The sequence below is a fragment of the Ostrea edulis genome, chromosome 5 (genome assembly GCF_947568905.1).
Source record: "Ostrea edulis chromosome 5, xbOstEdul1.1, whole genome shotgun sequence".
Lineage (NCBI taxonomy): Eukaryota > Metazoa > Mollusca > Bivalvia > Ostreida > Ostreidae > Ostrea > Ostrea edulis.
In genome coordinates, this window is record NC_079168.1 from 1,166,150 (window position 1) to 1,190,423 (window position 24,274).

Below are 24,274 nucleotides of genomic sequence, written 5' to 3' on the forward strand. Positions count from 1 at the left end.
TCTGATATGAGTTCCAGTTTTCATCTGTAGATGTTTTATAAACTAAACCTTGAGCAAGTTGTAGTTATAAAAGATTTATTGACTATCATATAAATATAAAATAGTAGCCTGATAAATACTAAGCTTTGGAGTACTCCATTATTCAGCACAAATCTGTAACATGACTTTCAAGTCAACATCCAGTTGATTTTCGGATGACCTCGTTCATTAAATAAAATCCTATCTTTCTACACTTGGCACAATAAAACATTCTCAGCATTATGACTAGTCTTTAACATCATCAGATGTCCCCTTCAAGGTTACTGAATCTGGGATAATTCCTCCAGTCGGTTTTGAACCCATGAAGCAATCACAGCAATGTTCCCGTCATTGTGTCTTTGTATAAAGGGGTGAATCTGGAGTGAAACAAAAAATCCACAGGCATCTAAGACATTCATATGCGTACTCAAGCTACATGTACTATTTATCAAAAATAAAATCCTTGAAACCCAAGTTAACTTACAGATAAGTCTTCTAAAGTGAGTCGATCTTCAGGTTTTTGTTGCATGCTGCAATTGAAAGAATTTCAAGGTGCATGATAAAACAGAAGTTGTAACACACATAACAGCACAAAGTCAATAATTCACGCCCACCCACTCGTGTTCATGATTTACTTTTACAGATGCCTGAACATGGATGATCTTACCAGTGTGCCACAAGATTGACAAAGTCCGGAGAGAACTGGTCATCTGGTAGCTGGGGGGTCTCCTACAACACACAAACCTCGTTAAAATCTTTAAAATAATGTGATCATGTGACAAGATTTGCAAGTCCAAACAAAATCTTTGATTAATTTTTTTATTAAAAAGGTGACATACATATGTATATATGAATCTAGAGTCCACACATACATAAAAATAATATTCAGCTCACATATTTTAAACTGGATTATAATATTCAGCACACATGGTATTTTAACCTGGATTATGATATTCAGCACACATATTTTAACCTGGATTATAATATTCAGTACACATATTTTAACCTGTATTATAATATTCAGCACACATATTTTAACTTGTATTATAATATTCAGCACACATATTTTAACCTGTATTATAATATTCAGCACACATATTTTAACTTGTATCATAATATTCAGCACACATATTTTAACCTGTTGAAAAAACAATTTCCGCCAAATATCGTACACGTTTACAGTATAATACGTTTACAGTATTTTAACCTGGATTATAATATTTAGCACACATATTTTAACCTGGATTATAATATTTAACACACATACTTTAACCTGGATTATAATACATGTATTTAGTACACATACTTTAAACTGGATTATAATATTTAGAACATACTTTAAACTGGATTGTAATATTTAGTACACATGTACTATAAACTGGATTACGATACTCAGCAAATATATTTTAACCTGGATTTTAATATTTAGTACACATACTTTAAACTGGATTGTAATATTTAGTACACATATTATAAACTGGATTACGATACTCAGAACATATACTTTAACCTGGATTATAACACTTGGTCCATATACATGTACTTACATCTAAATAGTAATACCAGTATCCATACTTACATCATTAATTATGGAGGATAGGAGACCCATTGGCTGTAAAAAAAAAAAAAAAAAAAAATCCACAACTTTAATTGAAACAAACAAGTGATATATATGTGTTTGTCTATCATAAGTAATATTCATTTCTATCATTTACAATAATCATTTTCATTGATATGTTAATTCAATATATCCCAGTGAACTCAAAATAAAAGACACCACAGAGTCTTTCACATCTGTTTCATACTGAGATATTTTAATCAACATAAATGCTAACAGCAAACTAACAACTCGACTTTGTGATAAACAGGATGACTTCAGCTTCCACATCGTCAACTTCCCATATTCGTGTAGCAATATTCCATTATTACCTAAATACGATGATTTTGTCTCTTAACAGATTCGATACGCAAAAGCTTGTTCTGCATATGATCAGTTTTTAAATCGAGGCAAGCTACTGACAAACAAGTTAATGCTACAGGGAACAGTCTCGTTTCAAGTCAGTATTTTGCCAATTCTATGGTTGTAATAACGATCTAGTTTGCCAATACAACCCATCTTAGGGTCAAATGCTGTCTGAGAACTAATTGTTAGGTTGTTCTTTACACAATGGTTTGGACTATGAATAACTCTCTTTACTTGATGAAAGTGATCACTGTTCATTATATTTACCTTTTCATTAACAGTGTTAATACATGTTTCAACACTTCGCAAAAGTTACGTCCCTTGTCCTCCATCTTCTACCTAAAAAATCGTATTTCACTACGTTGGCCTTTTTCTTATCTATAGCTTTGACAATTTGCTATATTTCCAACAATTGCAGTCAACTACAATAATGTCCCTGGGTAGAACAACCCATTAACTTGTACGAAAGCTTGATGATTAGCTAAAATTCACAGTAATAACGACTTACATTTAGTAAGGTAGAGATGGAAAACTTAGTTTTTCACCGATTGACCTTTGGCTGACCCTGCAAAGGAACGTAACTCACAGCGAAGTGTTGATACGTGTATTGAAACAAACAGCTGATAATTGTGCATTTGTTTAGTATTTTATTCACAGCTACAATCTAAAACCTACCTTCTCTGGATTCTAAAAACAAAAGAAAAAAATAGTTAAAATCATTTCATTTGATGATTTTTTTATTTGATGAAAGCATAGAAAGTTTAGGTTTAATAGGTTTGAATTTCCAGTTGCTGATACATGAGTAAATAAAATTCATGACATGAAATCAGTCATAATAAAATTTGATTGCTACATATATGTACATATGTATACGATTTCCTAGTTAATTGAGTAGATTTCCTTTACTTACATGACGATATGGAAACCTCCCTGTAGCTAACTGAAAATGATGAAACTTTTGAAAATAAAGGATAAAGAAAAATTGCACATAAGAAAACTTTTATTCTGAACAGAGAAAATGAAATTTAAAAGAAAATTTATATCCACCTCGAATAATGTGATTCCCAGACTCCAGATTTCAGCTGGCGTACCATAGTCTTCTCCCTTTATCCTCTCAGGCTGAAAGTAAAATGTCAATATTGTTAACTAATTCTACCTTCAATCCTCCCTCCACTCCGACTGAAAGTAAATCATTAATGTCTGTAACAACGCCCCCTCCTGTATTATGTTTTTATAAACATGATGAATGCTTAAAAAACCAGTATGTCAGACAAATCATGCAGAAGATAAGGTAGAAGAGGGGGAGGGGGTGTATCTAAACAGATTTTTGTTAAGAAGTCACTCCCATGTACAATTCTTTTTAAAATCATACAGTGGACTAGATTTGGGAGAAATGAACCAAGTGGAAAGGAGTGTAAAATTTATAATGTGCCACGGGACCTGCCTGTTTATATGTCACCCAATGTCCAGTCAATTAACAATCTATTTGAAGCTGTGAGTTTTTGGTTCACATGGGACTTTAATGAATGTTTGAAGGTGTGGTTGGACATAAGTGTAGAGGAACAGTATGTTCAGAATTTATTTTCTCCCCCAAGAGATACAGATCTCCAGCTATACAATAGCCAATCAAATTGTAGATTACAACACAAGTTCTGCAGCTATACAATAGCCAGTCAAATTGTAGATTACAACACAAGTTCTACAGCTAAACAATAGCCAGTCAAATTGTAGATTACAACACAAGTTCTGCAGCTAAACAATAGCCAGTCAAATTGTAGATTACAACACAAGTTCTACAGCTATACAATAGCCAGTCATATTGTAGATTACAACACAAGTTCTACAGCTATACAATAGCCAGTCAAATTGTAGATTACAACACAAGTTCTGCAGCTATACAATAGCTAGTCATATTGTAGATTACAACACAAGTTCTACAGCTAAACAATAGCCAGTCAAATTGTAGATTACAACACAAGTTCTGCAGCTATACAATAGCCAGTCAAATTGTAGATTACAACACAAGTTCTACAGCTATACAACAGACAGTCAAATTGTAGATTACAACACAAGTTCTACAGCTAAACAATAGCCAGTCAAATTGTAGATTACAACACAAGTTCTGCAGCTAAACAATAGCCAGTCAAATTGTAGATTACAACACAAGTTCTACAGCTATACAATAGCCAGTCAAATTGTAGATTACAACACAAGTTCTACAGCTATACAATAGCCAGTCAAATTGTAGATTACAACACAAGTTCTGCAGCTATACAATAGCCAGTCAAATTGTAGATTACAACACAAGTTCTGCAGCTAAACAATAGCCAGTCAAATTGTAGATTACAACACAAGTTCTACAGCTATACAATAGCCAGTCAAATTGTAGATTACAACACAAGTTCTGCAGCTAAACAATAGCCAGTCAAATTGTAGATTACAACACAAGTTCTACAGCTATACAACAGCCAGTCAAATTGTAGATTACAACACAAGTTCTGCAGCTAAACAACAGCCAGTCAAATTGTAGATTACAACACAAGTTCTGCAGCTATACAATAGCCTGTCAAATTGTAGATTACAACACAAGTTCTGCAGCTAAACAATAGCCAGTCATATTGTAGATTACAACACAAGTTCTGCAGCTATACAATAGCCAGTCAAATTGTAGATTACAACACAAGTTCTACAGCTATACAATAGCCAGTCAAATTGTAGATTACAACACAAGTTCTGCAGCTATACAATAGCCAGTCAAATTGTAGATTACAACACAAGTTCTGCAGCTATACAATAGCCAGTCAAATTGTAGATTACAACACAAGTTCTGCAGCTATACAATAGCCAGTCAAATTGTAGATTACAACACAAGTTCTGCAGCTAAACAATAGCCAGTCAAATTGTAGATTACAACACAAGTTCTGCAGCTAAACAATAGCCAGTCAAATTGTAGATTACAACACAAGTTCTGCAGCTATACAATAGCCAGTCAAATTGTAGATTACAACACAAGTTCTACAGCTAAACAATAGCCAGTCAAATTGTAGATTACAACACAAGTTCTACAGCTATACAACAGACAGTCAAATTGTAGATTACAACACAAGTTCTGCAGCTATACAATAGCCAGTCAAATTGTAGATTACAACACAAGTTCTGCAGCTATACAATAGCCAGTCAAATTGTAGATTACAACACAAGTTCTGCAGCTAAACAATAGCCAGTCAAATTGTAGATTACAACACAAGTTCTGCAGCTATACAATAGCCAGTCATATTGTAGATTACAACACAAGTTCTACAGCTATACAACAGACAGTCAAATTGTAGATTACAACACAAGTTCTGCAGCTATACAATAGCCAGTCAAATTGTAGATTACAACACAAGTTCTGCAGCTATACAATAGCCAGTCAAATTGTAGATTACAACACAAGTTCTGCAGCTATACAACAGACAGTCAAATTGTAGATTACAACACAAGTTCTGCAGCTAAACAATAGCCAGTCATATTGTAGATTACAACAGTTACACACTTGCACAATAGTCTTTTTCTTTACTTACTGCCATGTATGCATTAGATCCTATGTAAGTTTTGGCAATAGATCTGTCCAACTACAAAACAAACAGAACAATAAATAATTTATAGAAACTCAAGACCACTTACCTCTTATTATTGTTCAGTATATTCTTTATTCACATATAATTGACTTTCTCTACCTGTTATTGTTCAATATATAATTGACTTTTTCTACCTGTGTGCTGACTCCAAAGTCACACAGTTTGACTTGACCTTGAGTATTGACTAGAATGTTGGAAGGCTTAATGTCTGAAACAGGAAAGAAACACAACTGTCATCTACAACTCGTTACATGCAGATTGTTTACTCTAATGAGGTATTCGTTACATGCAGATTGTTTACTCTAATGAGGTATTCGTTACATGCAGATTGTTTACTCTAATGAGATATTCATTACATGCAGATTGTTTTCTCTAATGAGGTATTTGTTAATGCAGATTGTTTTCTCTAATGAGGTATTCGTTAATGCAGATTGTTTACTCTAATGAGGTATTCGTTACATGCAGATTGTTTACTCTAATGAGGTATTCGTTAATGCAGATTGTTTTCTCTAATGAGGTATTTGTTAATGCAGATTGTTTTCTCTAATGAGGTATTCGTTACATGCAGATTGTTTTCTCTAATGAGGTATTCGTTAATGCAGATTGTTTTCTCTAATGAGGTATTCGTTACATGCAGATTGTTTTCTCTAATGAGGTATTCGTTAATGCAGATTGTTTTCTCTAATGAGGTATTTGTTACATGCAGATTGTTTTCTCTAAGGGCTGTTCCAGAAATGATCAAATGGGGGGATCGGGCGGCAAACGATATTTTTTTGTATGGGTGGTCGTATTTTTTCATATTTTAATTGGTCCGTGGTTGGACTGTTAAAAAAATATTTATTATGGGTGGTGGGTAGTTTCTATTGTTTTAATTTGTGCCATGTGGGTGTTGAGTTTTCAGAATATTTTTATTGTCGCTCTTGTCGTGTTGGTTACAAAACGTCGGAGGGAAAATTGAAAACGTGCTTTCGAAATGCTGCTTTCGAAATCGGAAATCGGAAGTAACATAGAACTATTCGAGTTGTCGCTCTTTGCAGCGCATAACTTTCCATAACGGCACTCTTCAAATTAGAGGCGCGTTTAGTAGGGTCCCTTTGGCCGTGATGGCGGCGAACTCTGTTTTGTAGATTATTATTACAGTTTACAGTGCATCGATTTTGGGAATATTTTGAAACCAATAGGTATTCCGTTTTCTAATAAAAATAGGCAAACCTTAGTTGATTTATACGAGGGTACCGATGCGTTATATTTATCAGTCGGTGTGATGGTGATATAGAGGCCTCCGGGTGCGGGCTCCATTAGAAGACGAACGATTCGTGGAAAAACATATCCATACCCATTTCATGATAATAGCATCGTTTGGACTCCCAATCTTTCCAACATTCCCGCCATAGATGCCTTTCATTGTTGATGTGACATCGTTTCTTCAGAACTACTGTGATACAATGTCGCACAGGCATTACCGCGTCATTGACTAGAATGTTTGTCCCGAAAACCTCGCGAGATTTGTACCGTTTTCATTTTTAAAAATATTTTTGTGGTGGGTCTGGTTAGTTTTTTTTTTTTTTAGATGGGTCATTGTAAAATGAGTTTATTAATTTGATGGGTCATGGGGTAATTTTTTATTTTTTTTTATGGGTGCTTGGTATATACAAAAGGTGCCTCCCGACCCCCCCATGTATTTATTTCTGGAATAGCTCTAATGAGGTATTCGTTAATGCAGATTGTTTACTCTAATGAGGTATTCGTTACATGCAGATTGTTTTCTCTAATGAGGTATTCGTTAATGCAGATTGTTTACTCTAATGAGGTATTTGTTACATGCAGATTGTTTTCTCTAATGAGGTATTCGTTAATGCAGATTGTTTTCTCTAATGAGGTATTCGTTAATGCAGATTGTTTTCTCTAATGAGGTATTCGTTACATGAAGATTGTTTTCTCTAATGAGGTATTCGTTACATGCAGATTATTTTCTCTAATGAGGTATCACTTTTAGTAAACTAAGGACAATCAGTGACATGAAGTAAAACACTTAGTCTGCCACCACCACCACCCCCCCCCCCCCTTTCCCTTTTCCAATGGCACAAATTTATATGTACATAACAATTCTTTCTTAAACTATCCTTATAATATTAAACAAGAGGCCCATGGGCCACATCCCTCACCTTGGCTCATATTTAAAGATTTTCCCTATATATTCGCATGTAAAACTTCAATCCCTATTGTGGTCCCAACCTACTCCCGGAGGCCATGATTTTAACAAATCTGAATCTGCACTATGTCAGGAAGCTTTCATGTAAATTTCAGCTCTTCTGGCCCAGTGGTTCTTGAGAAGATTTTTAAATGACCCCACCCTATTTTTGCATTTTTGTGATTATCTCCCCTTTAAAGGGGACATGGCCCTTCATTTGAACAAACTAGAAAGCCCTTCATCCAATGATGCATTTTGCCAAATTTGGTTGAAATTGGCCCAGTGGTTCTGGAGAAGAAGTTGAAAATGTAAATAGTTTACAGACAGACAGCAGGACGGACAATAGGCGATCAGAAAAGCTCACTTGAGCTTTCAGGTCAAGTGAGCTAAAAAGAAGACACAGTGCTTAAAGATCTATAATACAGTTATTGACACCAAGCTCAGAGTACAAAGTGAAAATTGTACATCAAGGGCATCTAATGTACAGTTAATACAGTTTTGAGGTTAATGATTTAGCTAACTTAGAAGGACAGTATTCTTCAGGCTTGGAGAGAAAGATAAATATTGTACTTCAAGAATAGATAAAGCCTTGTATTTGCCGAGAACATATCACTTATAGGATTGAATAATTCAAAACTGGCTACCAGAGTTTATGAAAAACTATATGCAAGTGTGGAGATGAAATTTGGTATGCAACAAGAATAGAATGTTCTTGTGTTTCAGACAAACCTGATATTGTGTTGTATATATATAATTATATATATTGTATTATATATACATGTACAAGGGGTCAAAAATTTTCAAGCGAGCTTGGTGCCCTAATCAATTCTAGTTTGTTGGATCTTAATCAATCAGAAAGCTTGAAATTATCCCATCATATGACAAAAATTATAATCATTTCCAGTCCTATTATACATATAATTCTGTTTGTCTGTAAACAAAGACAATACCTCTGTGGAGAATTTTCAGGCTCCACATGTAAGATAGACCCTGAATAATGATTACGGCCATTCTTCCTAGAACCGGCTCAGGAATGTGGGCATATTTGTCTAGAGCACCTCCTAAAACAGATAAAACAGGCAGCCAAATCTATAACACATTAATTAGTATGCAACATATGTACAAATTTTCAGAAAAAGTAGTTTATGTGCATAATTCCATATTTAGGGTATTACCCTAAATATGGAATTGTTAAAAATGTTGGCAGATTTTTATTTTGTGCAATTATTTCATGTGAAAGGAAATATTGATGCTTTTATCTTCGGAAATTTTTTGTCATCTGCCAAAAAAGCCAGTTTCTAATGTTCCAAAATTAACTGTCAGATATAACAAGGTATATAAAAACAATAATTTTATTACCATCCATGAATTCAGTGCATATGTAGATGCGGTTTTCATTGAAGAAAGCTTTGTAGAATCCTATTATGACTGGGGACTGGCACTGAAAATTCAAATGAGTAGGTAAATACTACACTACTGCTGTAAACAACCATTTGAGAAATTGCTTAGAGTACTATTTGGTCAAAGTTCCTTGTAATACATCGTCGGAAACCCACGGTTGAATACGCTTCGTTCCTCTCTCCATCGATGGAGAGAGGAACGAAACATAATCAACCGTGGGGTTCCGACGATGCTTGTAATAATCTGATATATAATTGTAAGTTTCTATATTTCAAATGTACATGTACAGTTTATTCATTATGAAACATCACAATTTTACATTGTTCAGAATGTCCAGTTCAGATTTTGTTCTTGTACTACAATTTGTTTATTATGAAACATCACAATTTTACTTTGATGAGAATGTCCAGTCTGATTTTGTACAGTTTGTTTATTAGGCCATTTCAACTTAATTAGTAGATTATCATCCGGGGTCACAAAAAGATATGGAGCGGGTGGGAGGATTTTATTTCTTTTTTTTTATTTCCAGAGGAAAAAAAATTAATGACAAAAGGCATCATACAAAGTGTTCATCAAGTTAACATTCAAAGAATCCTTGGTAGAAGATATAAAACCAACATTCTGTGACTTTAATCATTCACTCATGTCACTGGGAAGCAAGTTTGTTTGAAATCATAATTTTTGCGAGAAAAAAAAAATATGGGGCAGGCTCTTCTTTGAGGGGCGGGCGGGGATGATAATCTAACAATTGATTTTAATTGGCCTTTTGTCATAATTTTACCTTGTTAAGAATGTCCAGTTCAGATTTTCTTCTTGTACAGTTTATTTATTATAAAACATCACTATTTTACCTTGTTGAGAATGTCCAGTTCAGATAAGATTTTACCTTGTTGAGAATGTCCAGTTCAGATAAAATTTTTACTTTGTTGAGAATGTCCAGTTCAGATAAAATTTTACCTTGTTAAGAATGTCCAGTTCAGATAGAATTTGTTCTTGTGTCTTTTGATCCACCTCTAACTTCACGATCTACAAAACAGAACTGTGCACCCAGCGAACTTTCCTAAACCAAGATGGAGAAACACAAACTGACGATGTGAAAATTTCTCTTACTTTGACTGCCATTATCGTCCCAGTGGGCTGATGTAATGCTCTATAAATAAAAAAAAATAGCGATATTTCCATAAATGTGGGACAAAAGTAAGTAGTCACTATGTTAAACGTCAACATTTTGTCAAAATATTGATTACTAAAATGCTGTTGTGAATTGGTATAGGGATTTTGTCTCTCCATTTGTCTGGTCTGTTGTCTCTATCTGTCTGTCCATCAGTCTGTTTCTCCATCTGTCTGTCGTGATGTCCGTCTGTCTGTCTGTCTCTCCATCTGTCTGGTCTGTCTCTCTATTGGTATGTCTCTGTCTGTCTGTCCATCTATCTGTCTGTCTGTTTCTCCATCTGTCTGTCTGTCCATCTGTCTCTCTATTGCTATGTCTCTGTCTGCAAGTCCATCAGTCTGTTTCTCCATCTGTCTGTATGTCAGTCCTTCTGAACTCAATTCTTTATAATCATTTAATCTAAAGCTCATCAGTATGATCAACAGATACACATGTACATGTATTTATTATATACCCATCAATGTATCGTTCTTTGATACTGTGGATTTTACAGAGTGTGATCCGGTTTTCCGGATCACCATACCGTGGTTTTCTGATTCCATATCAGTATCCTCTGAAACTGATGATGTCACAATGCATCAATGCAAAGTTTTTTGTGGAAAATATCGACCGTGTCACAAACAAAACTGTGAACACAAAATATAATTTCACTATATGTCTGTGTTTTTGATAATTTGGAATATATTTATTATCTTATAAATCTGGATTTAAAAATACATGAGGAGGTATATAATAAATTTATCATTACTACAGTAACTTGATCTGAAGAGTTGGATCAAGTTATTATAGTAATAATATATAGATATGTAATGTGTGTAAGACATATAAAGGAGAGTATGAAGTCAGTAGGTTTCAGTCCCATGACAGACAGCACAGTGGTACCCGTACACTCGTATGATGTGATTAGGACAGAGGTGTGTAAATTACTATATATGGAGATACATACAATACTGTATAAGTGGAATTTTTACTGAGACACGAATTTAGCGATTTTTCCATAAAAAATGGATACAAATATTTAGCAAAAGCTAATTTTAGGGACTTTAGAATTCCAGGGAAGATAACTATTATCTTTGATATTGAATAAATTGTTAGCGATATTCAATTTTAATGATCTCATCACTCTCACTAATAATGCCAATATTAAATCCTCGCTAAAAATTCTGCTTATATGGTATCTAAATGACTTGGCAAACTGCAGATATTTTCTAAGGTTGCACCACTCCTCCATATTAACTGAGCTAGCTTTAATCGACATGTAGGCAGTTTCCTTGTGTACATGTAATTACACTTTATATACCACTTACAGACATACATACTACAGACAAAACATATACAAGAAATGTATAAAAAAAAAACCATCATCAGTATCTTTGGAATTATGGTGAATGCTAAAAAAAATCAAACTGTCGGGCAAAACCAGCAAATTCGTGATCAGTTCACTCTCATAGCAAGTTGAACCAATTGTTTGAATGGTTCTGAATATTAGACTGAGTCTTCATCTCTTAAAAGCTTTAAAATGATGAATAAAATCAAGTGTTTACTCAACGCTGAGAGCATAACAAGGTGAAGGTCATATGATTGGTAAGTCATGCTGGCTATATCGGAGAATCTGAAGTGGTGGATTATGAACTTAAAACACTGTTGTATACGGATAAAATAATAATGATGAATTTGTTGATGATGAACATTGGAAAATGATTGATTACATTATCAATAAGAATAAATTGTAAGCCTTATTCCTGTGAATGTATTTCAGTCAGATAAACTTTGGATCGTTCCAATGATAGATGTACATACACATACAATGTTAGCACGTAAATCCTGCCAGGTGAAGGATGTGTCAACTTAGTCACTCTACAGAATGTAACTACAAAAACTCAGTCACATTTCAGAATGCAAGTACAACAAGATGTGTTTATGAAACACTGACACCCTATATGACCTAACTCCAAGGTCAAAGTCATGAGGTCAAAAAAAATTATATGAAAACAAAGGTCTCATCACAAGGAATGCATGTACACATGTGAAATATGAAAGCCCTATTCAAAAGCTATGAGCAATATTAAAGTTTTTGCAGACAAACAGACAGACCAAAAACTTTATGCCCCCCAAATCTCCAAATATGAGGGCATACAAACAATTTGCTGTCTCACATTATGCAGTATATTGTCTGTATAACTTACCTGTATACCTGCCCTCCACTTCCTCCTCCAAGCATTTGTAGAAACTTAAAATCCGGCTCATTTTGTAAATGGAATTCTGCTTGATTCTGAGGCTGGGGAACCAGTATAGTGGGGGCACCAGCTACATTAGGGTCATTAGGTGGGATTTGAGTAGGCGGTGGATTTTCTGGAGCAAGTTCTGTCTTTGGTTTTTGGTTTTGTCTACAATAAAAAGTTGAAAATAAAAGATTTTCTGGAGCAGCTTCTGTCTTTGGTTTTTGGTTTTGTCTACAATAAAAAGTTGAAAATATAAAGCAAGCAATTCAATGTTATCAAATCCCAATTTCAATGTAATATTATCATTATGCCAAAATTTTGCTGTACAGTTTTTGGTTGGTTACTATATTAAACTGTCTATCTGTAACAATGCAGTCACACAATTCAATAACCTGTTTAAACATCACCTCTGATGAATCATTCTCCATCACACAACACCTTTGCTAGCCCAAGGCTTACAAAGAGTGAATGAAAACCTTTGCAGAAAAGAGAAGTACAGTGTAAACCCTTGGCTTGTGGTCACATGAATAAATAAAAAGTGTGGAGCAGTTGATTCTCCATCAACATTTCTGATTCGGTGTGAAACTTTGATCTACTATATATACTCACATAAGTTGGGATTTTTTTGGGGGGGTAAAGTAAAATTTTAACTCTGAAGTCTATGTCTGACTTATACACATATATTACAAGCGGAATATTTTTTTTGCTGCCATACAACTTACGAGTGATAATAATGATCAAGATCAACATACATCAAAGAGAAACAACTCTTGCTAGAAAATAGGTATCAAGATGACGGATAGTCTTACCAAATATTCAATCCGACTTTTACGAGGGTCAATGTGAAATTCCAAAAAAATATCTGAAAACGGGGTCCCCAAATTACATGCCAATCGACTTATATGTGAGTATATACAGTAAATGTTTTCACAACAGCAGAAAGTAAGTCAAATGGTAAATTCGAATGGAAATTGTACGAATAATGTGCCCTGTTTGACTGCTTCTTGTGAACACTGATGACTACACACCTTGGTATATGTTTCACAGTTTGAACTGGCTTTGAAGATCTGGAGCCTGGATGAGTGTCTATCTATAAAAGACAATAAGACGCTCGTATCAATGATGAAACCTCCATGTGTCAGCTAGAACGGGATATTTTGGATAAAAATCAGTTTAACAAAACTGCAGAACTGTATCTGAGAAAGAATTGGGACTAGGTTTTCCTTGAGATTTACAATGAATTTTAACATATGAAATGTTTTACATACCTTTAATCCAAATTTATTTCTGTTCTGTGGCGTTTTCCCCACTGAAAATTGAGGAAATAACATTAAAAATGTTGTGTACATATCAACTTACGGTACAGACTGTGTTATTTCACAACATAGAGACTAGCTGCAGAACTATATATAGCTTGGGGGGGGGGGGGGGGGGGGGGGGGGGTAATGGGATATCATATTTTTACAAAGACCTACAGCTCTGCAGCTAACATCAAATTAACATCAGAAATATCACTTGACCCTTTATATTTACAATGTAGGTAAACTAAAATTTTAAATAATTAATATCTTCAACGTGTGTATAAAAGTTGAAAATGTTTTTTGTAAAATTTCTTTGAAAATTTAGAAGATTTGTATAGGATACTAGCAGTACCAGACCACAATGCATTATTGGGTACAGGTATTGATAAACGGACTGACCTCTAGGGTAGATGATTAAATATTGACAGACTGACCTTTAGGCTTTATGATTAGATATTGACAGACTGACCTCTAGGCTAGATGATTAGATATTGATACTGACCTCTAGGGTAGATGATTAGGGGTGGCAGGAGTCCACACTGTACATCATCCTCACTGAGTGTCTCAAAGTACTACAACAGGAAACCAAATACAGAAACTATGTACCATGATTCAAAGATCAAATAATGTATTCATAAAATTCAAATCATAGAATCAAATTACTATAAGGAATAAGAGAGAAAAATAAAGAAACCATGTATCGCAATTCAAAAATCGAGTAATATATTCATGAATTCAAATCTAAGTGCACTGGCAGAACTGATAAAAGTTTCTTATGTGTTTGTTTAAAGTCTGGAAAATGTGTTTATCCAATGTTACAAGGTCATTTTTAACCATTGCTGTAACACTAAGCATTGTTGTTTTTTCTGCTGTACTACAAATGTAGCAAAATGTACTACAATGCCAGCACTCATATTCACTGGAAATCATTTTTCATTCACCAGGACTCTATTTTCACATATCAAATTCATTATCGCAATTCACCTTTGAATTAGAACGCTTTGGCCGATATAGTATTGCGTTGTGTGACGACACAATTGAATCTGTTTGTAATACAATTGCGAAATGCAACAGAAACTCTCATTGGTCCATATATATAAGTCCGCCCAAATTCCCTTATACGGGAGTAGTCAGCATTTGAAAACATGACGGCCAGATGCTAGATGGAAAAAAAACTTCAAAGGAAGAAAGAGAAAAAGTTGTATTCTTGTGTTGTTGTCTCATAAATTTAATATTAAAAAAAATTCCTAACATATTTTCCTACTATACTTGTGTCCAAACATACCTTCAAATATTTATTAAAGCCCCATATGACCCAAAAACTTGATCACAGCTTTTGATGATTTCGTTCGTAGACGTAGCCATGTTAGGTAGCCAGTCAATTCGAATCTCGGTTCATTTCCATATTGGCACAATAGCGTCTAGATGTGTACTAATACCCCACAAATATTTTAGCTAAATTGTTTAAATAATATACCGCCCCAGTCCTATTAAATGATAATTATTCAAATAGCTAAACTCACGGCAGTGCGGCTTTCATTAGTCATGAGCGGCCACGCCAGCCGGTCTCCATCTAATGTCCTAATGTAGCATTTTCGTTCATCTAGAGCTTATTTTACCTTTACAAAAACTGGTACAAAATGTTTTAATTTCTATTAATTATTCGTGTTGATAATAAATGAAGAGCGAATACATAACTTACAACCGATTTTATGAATAGATACCAATAGCAAGAGTTCGAATTGACCGGCTACCTAACATGGCTACGTCAACAAACGAAATCATTTGAAGCTGCGAGTTTTCGGGTGGTGTGTGGCTTTAATGAATATTTGAAGGTATGTTTGGACGCAAGTATATAGTAGGAAAATATGTTAAGATTTTTTTATATTGAGTTTATGAGACAGCAACACAAGAATACACCGATTTCAGGCCTCAACCGTCCGCAGCTTTTTGTGACCCGTAAATCGATGGTTTTCATAAGAGGTGGATCTTTTCAGAGAGCTATGTACAGTTCTCCAGCTACACTGAATCCGCTCGAGAAAGTGGGCGGGCTGTAATCGGCCAATGAAAACTCTTGTTGTATTACATCAAACATGTCATTCAAATTGTTCAATCGTCTCATTCAATTGTGTTGTCACACAACGCAATACTATATCGGGTAAAGCGTTCTAATTCAAAGGTGAATTGCGATAAAGGTGGTTGGGATCCTAAAATAATGTTCTCACAGTGATGAACAAACTGAGTATTTATGAAAAATATGTCTCTCTTAGAAATGTTATGAGACAAAACTGCAAATCAGAGTTTAGCAAAATGCAGGTATCTGTACACAACAAATAAAATGTATAAGTTATCACAGGTGTGTTGTGATATCATATTGCCTGTTCATATCACGATACGCATCATATTGCCTGTTCATATCACGATACGCATCATATTGCCTGTTCATATCACGATACGCATCATATTGCCTGTTCATATCACGATACGAATCATATTGCCTGTTCATATCACGATACGCATCATATTGCCTGTTCATATCACGATACGCATCATATTGCCTGTTCATATCACGATACGCATCATATTGCCTGTTCATATCACGATACGCATCATATTGCCTGTTGGTATCATGATATGTGTTGTATTGTGATATGTACATCCGTGGTATGATTTGTATCATGAGATGGATTGCAATACTCAGCCTAAGTCAAATACAAGTATAATTTACGTATTTCCATTCCTTTCAGGTAAAACATTAACCAAATTCTGAATAATGTTGCAGCAGAGGTATTTTAACTTAACACCACTACGACCCAAATATGATCTATGTGATTGGCAGCCGTCCTGTGGTAGTAACTCTGAGATATTACACAAATTTAAACTGCTGAAATAAAAGAAACTCAAACTTAAATTTGAGATTTTTTTTTTTAAAAACTCCAAGCCTGCTCGGACATCTGGGTTTTCTCCCACATCATCAATCCCCTTACAACAACATAAGTTCAGAATATGTTTGTCAAAGAGTAAATAATAAATAAAGTTTAAACTACATACAATTATATTATCATAAGAGGGTCATTGTCTTACAGCTTGAAACATGGCCGCCATTTCTTCATCGCTTCGTACAGTTATCCTTTCATTATCTTCATCTTCATCTACAGGAAGAAATCAATAAATTACATCTATAGGAAGAAATCAATAATTTACTCTGCAGGAAGAAATCAATAAATTACATCTGCAGGAAGAAAACAATAAATAACATATGCAGGAAGAAAACAATAAATTACAAATTTGACATACAGGAACATAATATTACATCATCAGTCAGAAGATCACTATAGACTGTATATTTGCTGCTGTATGTAAGTGTCCATGTTTTGACTCAAAAGTAAAAGCTTACTCTACTGGTGGCAATGTGAATACATTTTAAGAATTGATACATGATATAACTGCTCACTTGGCTAACGATGCCACCAAGAAATGCAATCTGAAATACTAGACATTAAAACTCTGCTATAAATCATTCAGTTTTCTATCAATATGAATAAATATAATAATAGACGTGTATGAGCTATAAACACTCTGTAAGTGTACTTTAATGATATGTTGGTGTGCTTGGGCTCTCTCTGTAGTGTTTTGGGAAATTACCTGCTGATTTGGGTGCTTCCGCTAATTCCATAGACCCCTATTTTACTGTCCAGAGTTTCGAAATTACCAAAATGATTGGTAAGCAAGAAACGTGTTCCAAAAACTCTGGGATTGTGTTAGCTTTATACATTTTAAGAGTGTATAATTACAAGTAAAAAGTTCTGGGGCCCCAAGCCTTCCCATAAACATCACATACAAAATCGCCTTATTTAAATTCATCCCTCCGCATCACAGACAAGCTGAAGCAGCATGTTCAAGAGACCTCTAGAAAGCAGCGATTCTTCCTATACTTATCCACAAAATCATTAGCATATATTCATTGTTTTCAGGGATTTATCTATGTTCTTTTTACTACCAGTAAAGGGTACCTTTATTTCCCTTCAGTATGTAGAAACTACACAAAATTGTATGAAAATTTTAACGAAAATCATTTTTATATTTATAAGTCATTTTCTCTATAATTATCAATGTCTTCCAATATAGATAATAATTAGTAATCAACCAAATTATATTCCTGTTTTAAGATATTCTAATTTGACGATGCCCCCCTACCCTGGAAGACTATGACAGGGCAATCACCTAGCTCTTGCAATGCACAGAAATATACATACGTGGGTAGGTTAAGGATTCCCTTATAGAATATCACAGTGCACTTTATGCCTTTACTTCTCTGAACTACCAATATGACGTCATAATGGAAAATGACGTCAAGTCACTGCAAACTTGAGCTGTTATGACGGTGAGAGTGTCAAAAACTCGAGACCTTATTTCAAACTGCCTATCAGATGTCAGAATGCTATAGCAAAATTCACGTGTCTGAAATGTATTTTAATATCTTGTATGTCCGAATATTTTAAAATAGGTTTTTAATTACCCTTGATTTAAATTCTGCGTGTTTACACTAGTTTCGAAAAATATACTTTTGAAATGTACTCTGTTTTATACCAGTGATAAGAGGTAGAATTTATGATGTGTTTATAAAATAGTCTAGCGCAGGTAATTTATGAGGATTCATTTGAGATCTATTACGGAAATCGTAAGAGGAGTTTGTTCTCTATCCGAATCTTGCTTGGTTAAATGTATGATGGCTTTGTTTGAATACAGATTACCCTCAAATGTGTAGGTAAGTGGGTCAGTAAGTTGAACTCTTCATGAAATACGTGTATTGTGTACGCAAGTAATACTACCATTTTTCCCAAGCACATTTCGGGTACACAAGGATACGGTGAGTTCATTTATCAAACAAAAAGTTAAAAATAATCGTTAAATGAGCTGCGCTGAAGCGGTTTATGTGAAACACTTCAAACAATTATAAATGACCGTCATGTGATCAACGAAGTCATGTGATATCATAACAGATATGTTAATATATAGCCGAGAGAACCTTCTATATAAATTGTCTGTACTTAAGTATATAAATTACAAATGAAAACCAAAAACCGACCTCGCAATCCAACGTATGTTTTGAACGCATTTCAAACTCCGGGAAGCCTTAACATAGCTGCGTAAAATTGATAGTAACATCTAAAAGCAGGATAAAATCCTGGTTTAGTACTGGATACCTACATTCACTAGCATGTAATGATACTCATTGTTTTGTACTAGGGCTGTGCGGTGCACCGAAAATTTCGGTGCACCGCGATTCATACCATTCGATTCGATGCACCGATTACAAATTCCGGATTTCGGTTCGGTTCGGTTTAGATTTTACTTACACCAAAACAACAAATATGGCGTCCAAGTGATGTAGAAAACATGTGGTTTTTTATGCAACGGAGATTTAAATCACTACTGTGTTAAGAGTTAGCATTTTCACCACTCAGATACCAACAGAATATGGTCCGTAAGATCATTGCAGTTTATCTTTACATGACATATAGCATTTCTGTCAGTGGTGGAGTGATATCAACATCGTACCGATTTGACAGTTAACATGAGAGAAGTAAATCAATAAAGGAGAGATTTTCAAAGACTCTCAGTTGATAGAACTGTTGAATTTTTGCATATCAATGAAAACAATATCATATACATTTTAGATTCACTATAGATTTGTTTAACAATCCAAAACTTATGCAGCACATTAATATAACAAATTTTGATAGACTGTCAGTGTTTTCTTTTTTCTATCAAAGTTATAAAATGCCATCATGAATAGATATGATGTTTACAAATGACAACATATAGTTATATAACTTGAATTAAATCAAATCAAATATGCTACTCATTAAAATTGTTAATTTTTGTGGTGTCATTAGATAAATTGGACCTAACATGAACCGAATCGAAAATAACCGAACCGTGCTGTTCTGAATCGAAACCGAACCGAATCGAGCTAACCCTGAATCGTCCCAGCCCTATTTTGTACTGACAGTGATACCTACATTCAAACGCTGTGACACTTGTCTGAGGAAGAACTTGGGCAATCACCTCCTGCATTGTACAAAAAAATAGAAAAATGATAATTCCTCACAGAGTGAACATTAATTCCATACAAACATGGTAGATTCACTAGAAGAAATCGCATTTCTTCACAAATAACAATGAAAAACACAATTTTACAATTATCGTGATTTCGAGGAAATTCGAAATACAGTAAATACATCCAAAAATAAGATAAATGCTGCAAACCAATGCTTGGTGAAAATTAATGGCATTAGGCTGAACCATCCAATCCATGTCTTGTTCTTGTTCTGTCCTTATTCGTATTGTAAACGGAGGTTGATTCATTATTTCAATTTTCTTTAATGACGAGCACCTGAATGACGATCCCGATGAATTAATTTTTTATAAGAACCCGATCGATAATGAAAGTACTAGTACGATGACCACCAATAGAGTTCTATCTGTTCATCAGATATTTGTGAAAGATCACAGTATTTCTCTTTTTTTTTTTTTCTTTTTGGTTGATGTAAGTCTCTTCCAGTATAACCAACAAGCTATATGCACCTGTCTGAATCTTTCAATATAGAAATAGTGAGTATATAATTTATAAATAGATATGTATACTGGCTTATTTGCATATCTATATATATTCCATCTATTTTTATATCAAGTGAGTGGAATCTACTCGCGGATATACCTTAAAAGTCACCTAAGACAACCTCACAAATGTGATTCCAGACAACATTCTGTCACTCAGCAGGGGAAGTGGATTAAGCCTATATACCTCCAGGATCCGCCTGTCCACTTCTCTATAAGGAATACAGCAGGGGAAGTGGATTAAGCCTATATATACCTCCAGGATCCGCCTGTCCACTTCACTAAAGGAATACAGCAGGCTGCGCTCCCCCCCCCCCCCCCCCCTAAAATTTTCAAATTTAAGGTAATTCGTGGCATCTTGGTTAGAAAAATGTACTAAACGATAAAAGAAGCAATGGTTTCTTCCACTCCCGGAGAAATAAATGACAAAATCTTTTGATTCTTTAAATTACTTTATTGGGACAACTTAATTTTTTCAAAAATCATTAAAATTTGCGTCATTTTACTAATTTCACCCTATAAAAATGATAGAAAATAGTACAAATGACTTAAATAGTAGACATATTTCAAACCCTATAAAATCTAGGAGCTTCCGGGGGCTTCGCCCCCTGGGCCCCCACCATAACTTCGACCCAGACCCCCTGCCTCATAAAGTGGCGCCCCCCGTAACCACAATTCCTGGATCCGCCCCTGTAAGCCTATATACCTCCAGGATCCGCCTGTCCACTTCTCTAAAGGAATGTAGGGGGATGTTTTCTTTGTCATTTTGATGTAAGAAATCCTTCGTTCCGATTTTAAAGAAGCTGCTGTCGGGTTTTTTTTTTTTTCAATAGAGCACGTTAATGAATATGTGTTGTGTGTGAATTTATTTATGATATGTCTCTATGTCATGTTTATTGACTTGTGAGAATAAATAAATTGAACAGTGTACTACTTTGATTTCTTACGTCAGCTGAAGGCAATTAATTATCAACGCCTAGCAGAATGAGGACTTGATCTTGAGGTGGTTGATCTTCTGGGTGGTTAGCCTTGAGGTGAATGGTTGATAAATATGGGTGGTTAGTCTTGAGGTGGTTGATATTGTAGGTGGTTAGTCTTGAGGTGGTTGATATTGTGGGTGGTTAGTCTTGAGGTGGTTGATATTGTGGGTGGTTAGTCTTGAGGTGGTTGATATTGTGGGTGGTTAGTCTTGAGGTGGTTGATATTGTAGGTGGTTAGTCTTGAGGTGGTTGATATTGTGGGTGGTTAGTCTTGAGGTGGTTGATATTGTGGGTGGTTAGTCTTGAGGTGGTTGATATTGTGGGTGGTTAGTCTTGAGGTGGTTGATATTGTAGGTGGTTAGTCTTGAGGTGGTTGATATTGTAGGTGGTTAGTCTTGAGGTGGTTGATATTGTGGGTGGTTAGTCTTGAGGTGGTTGATATTGTAGGTGGTTAGTCTTGAGGTGGTTGATATTGTGGGTGGTTAGTCTTGAGGTGGTTGATATTCTGGGTGGTTCGTACTGGAGGTGCTACTAGCAGGAGGACAGACGATATGTCGTAAATCTGGCCAAGCACCCGCCTCTAATGGATTTACGAGAGCTATCCAATTCTTAAATGTGAGTTAAATGCTGTGCTTGACAGTGATGTATGGGGCATCCATATAATTATATCTCTAGGCCTGGGATATAACTCTTCTTCTAAAGGGCCAAGTTCAGGAAGTTTAAGAAAACACATTCAGTTGTCTTTTTATTTTCGTATATTTGCAGATCATGTACAATAAAGATTAAAGAGGCCGAGAGGCATACAATTATGAAATAATAGACCCCCCCCCCCCCCCCTCTACAGCTCTACAGTGTTTCTAAAAGCTATCTATATGAGATAGTGGACTTATCGCTCCTGAATGTTTTATTGCCATTTTTTCGGAAGTACATTTTTAATTTCTACTTTGATGGGGATTCATGAAATTAGAAAGAAAACTTTGGATCATAGGGCTTGTTGTTGAGCTACTGTGTGTTAAACTCGATCTGTTTGCACTCTATTCGCATAAAGTCGATTTGTGTATTGATGTGTACACAAGATAAGCAACACAAATTAATCAGCACATCAAATAAATACATATTCATAGTATGTCTTCTAACAACATAGATATCAAAACGTTCAATGATAGTAGGCTGAAAATGAATAATGACCGTTTTGCACTTCATATATGAATTTAATATACATGTACTGAAAAACTCATCATTTAGAATTTGAGAGGTTAATAGTAATTTAAAAAAAGAACATACATGTATCATGAGTATTGTGATTTTTTTTTTTAGAATTATAATGTAGATGATCTACGAAGTCTTGCCTTGATATTGAAAATGGAACTTAAACGGTTACAAATTTGAATTATTGGCCAAAATACAAAAATTTCATACAAAATAGGATAAATTGATATACATATGTAAATCTATTTTCAAAGTAAGGATAGTCGTCTTCTTTTGTTTCGTTCTATGAATCTTTGATGAATCTACACTTTTATTTTTCCGATTAGCATCACGAATTTAAGCAGTCTTTATGGAGCCATGATGACTAAACAAGTTTTACGTCATTGAATGTGATTATAAATCAAAGGAACTCCCAATAAACGGATTACCAGTATGTATCTAATATTCCGATCCGTGACGTGGATTACATGTATATATCTAATATTCCGATCCGTGACGCGGATTACCAGTATATATCTAATATTCCGATCCGTGACGCGGATTACATGTATATATCTAATATTCCGATCCGTGACGCGGATTACCAGTATGTATCTAATATTCCGATCCGTGACGCGGATTACATGTATATATCTAATATTCCGATCCGTGACGCGGATTACATGTATATATCTAATATTCCGATCCGTGACGCGGATTACATGTATATATCTAATATTCCGATCCGTGACGCGGATTACATGTATATATCTAATATTCCGATCCGTGACGCGGATTATACCAGTATGTATCTAATATTCCGATCCGCACTTTTTATACAGTAAATACATATAAATCAATCGCGTCGCAGAGTGGAATAAAAGTTCGGTCTTGGCTGCATGCTGCAACGGGGGAACTTACAAGGAAAATTACGCAATTTTAGGAATTCTCATATTTATCGTAACAATGATTGCTACAGTACCCAGCCATAAGTGAGTCATAATTTCACTTTTTTTACTATATATTTCATTGGGAAAAAAACCACCCAGTTTTTTATTTTAAAAAACCAAACTATTGTGAGGTCACTTCAGTCCCAATTTACATGACCCCCCCCCTTCCACCCTCCACCCCCACTTACTATGCAAAATTGTTCAAATTTTCTTTCCCTATGCTAAGTACATTGTTGTACCTTGACCACTGAGAATAGTTTATGAAATCATCAAGGCAAAATTTTTAACCGCAAAATAAATGTACTATAATTTCTACACAAATTTGTGACGTAACATTTCAATTTCACATTTGACGCGTGATTTCACCGCAACACCTACAGATAGAATTTATTTTGAAATTATGTGAAGAAACTACAAACAGATGTATATTTTGATATCATATTCATAAAAATGAGCAATAAGTCACCATGTAATTAGTTGGGTTTTTTGTTGTTGTTTTTTTTTTTTTTTTCAAAAGGCATTTTCAATGAAATACATAGTGAAAAAATGAAATGATGACTCACTTACGGTCAGTTACAGTACATCTATTTGCATAACATTATTTAGCATTCCAGAACAACTTAATGACCACGTGCTCTAAATTCC

General features: G+C 34.8%; 1 protein-coding gene across 2 annotated transcripts; it reads right to left on the minus strand.

Annotated features, from left to right (window-relative positions):
* Positions 1-58: 58 nt before the first annotated feature.
* On the minus strand, positions 59-20,445 carry LOC125650313 (dual specificity mitogen-activated protein kinase kinase 5-like). Of its 2 annotated transcripts, XM_056166978.1 has the most exons (21): positions 20,161-20,209; positions 19,914-19,962; positions 17,342-17,371; positions 16,972-17,039; positions 14,390-14,459; positions 13,855-13,895; positions 13,615-13,676; positions 12,551-12,751; positions 10,304-10,343; positions 10,151-10,219; positions 9,152-9,233; positions 8,743-8,853; positions 5,736-5,809; positions 5,545-5,595; positions 3,029-3,100; positions 2,892-2,921; positions 2,657-2,668; positions 1,598-1,630; positions 686-747; positions 503-548; positions 59-395 (listed from the first exon to the last, which is right to left on the minus strand). In XM_056166978.1, the coding sequence occupies exons 4-21, from the start codon at positions 16,990-16,992 to the stop codon at positions 300-302; spliced, it is 1,173 nt and encodes a 390-aa protein (XP_056022953.1). In that variant the 5' UTR covers positions 16,993-17,039; positions 17,342-17,371; positions 19,914-19,962; positions 20,161-20,209; the 3' UTR covers positions 59-299. The 2 variants fall into 2 exon arrangements, with proteins under 2 accessions (XP_056022953.1, XP_056022952.1); XM_056166977.1 differs by lacking the exon at positions 17,342-17,371 and having other exon boundaries at positions 20,161-20,445.
* Between the last annotated feature and the right edge of the window lie 3,829 nt (positions 20,446-24,274).

What these genes read in the sequence shown, in the direction of transcription:
- LOC125650313 (XM_056166977.1), bottom strand. Translation starts at nt 20,259, where the DNA reads ATGAATCAACCTCCGTTTACAATACGAATAAGGACAGAACAAGAACAA. An exon ending in CCTAATCATCTACCCTAGAG is followed by an intron (nt 13,896 to 14,389) that starts GTCAGTATCAAT and finishes CTCAATTTTCAG; the next exon opens with TGGGGAAAACGCCACAGAAC. An exon ending in AGTGGAGGGCAGGTATACAG is followed by an intron (nt 10,344 to 12,550) that starts GTAAGTTATACA and finishes TTTTATTTATAG; the next exon opens with AGCATTACATCAGCCCACTG.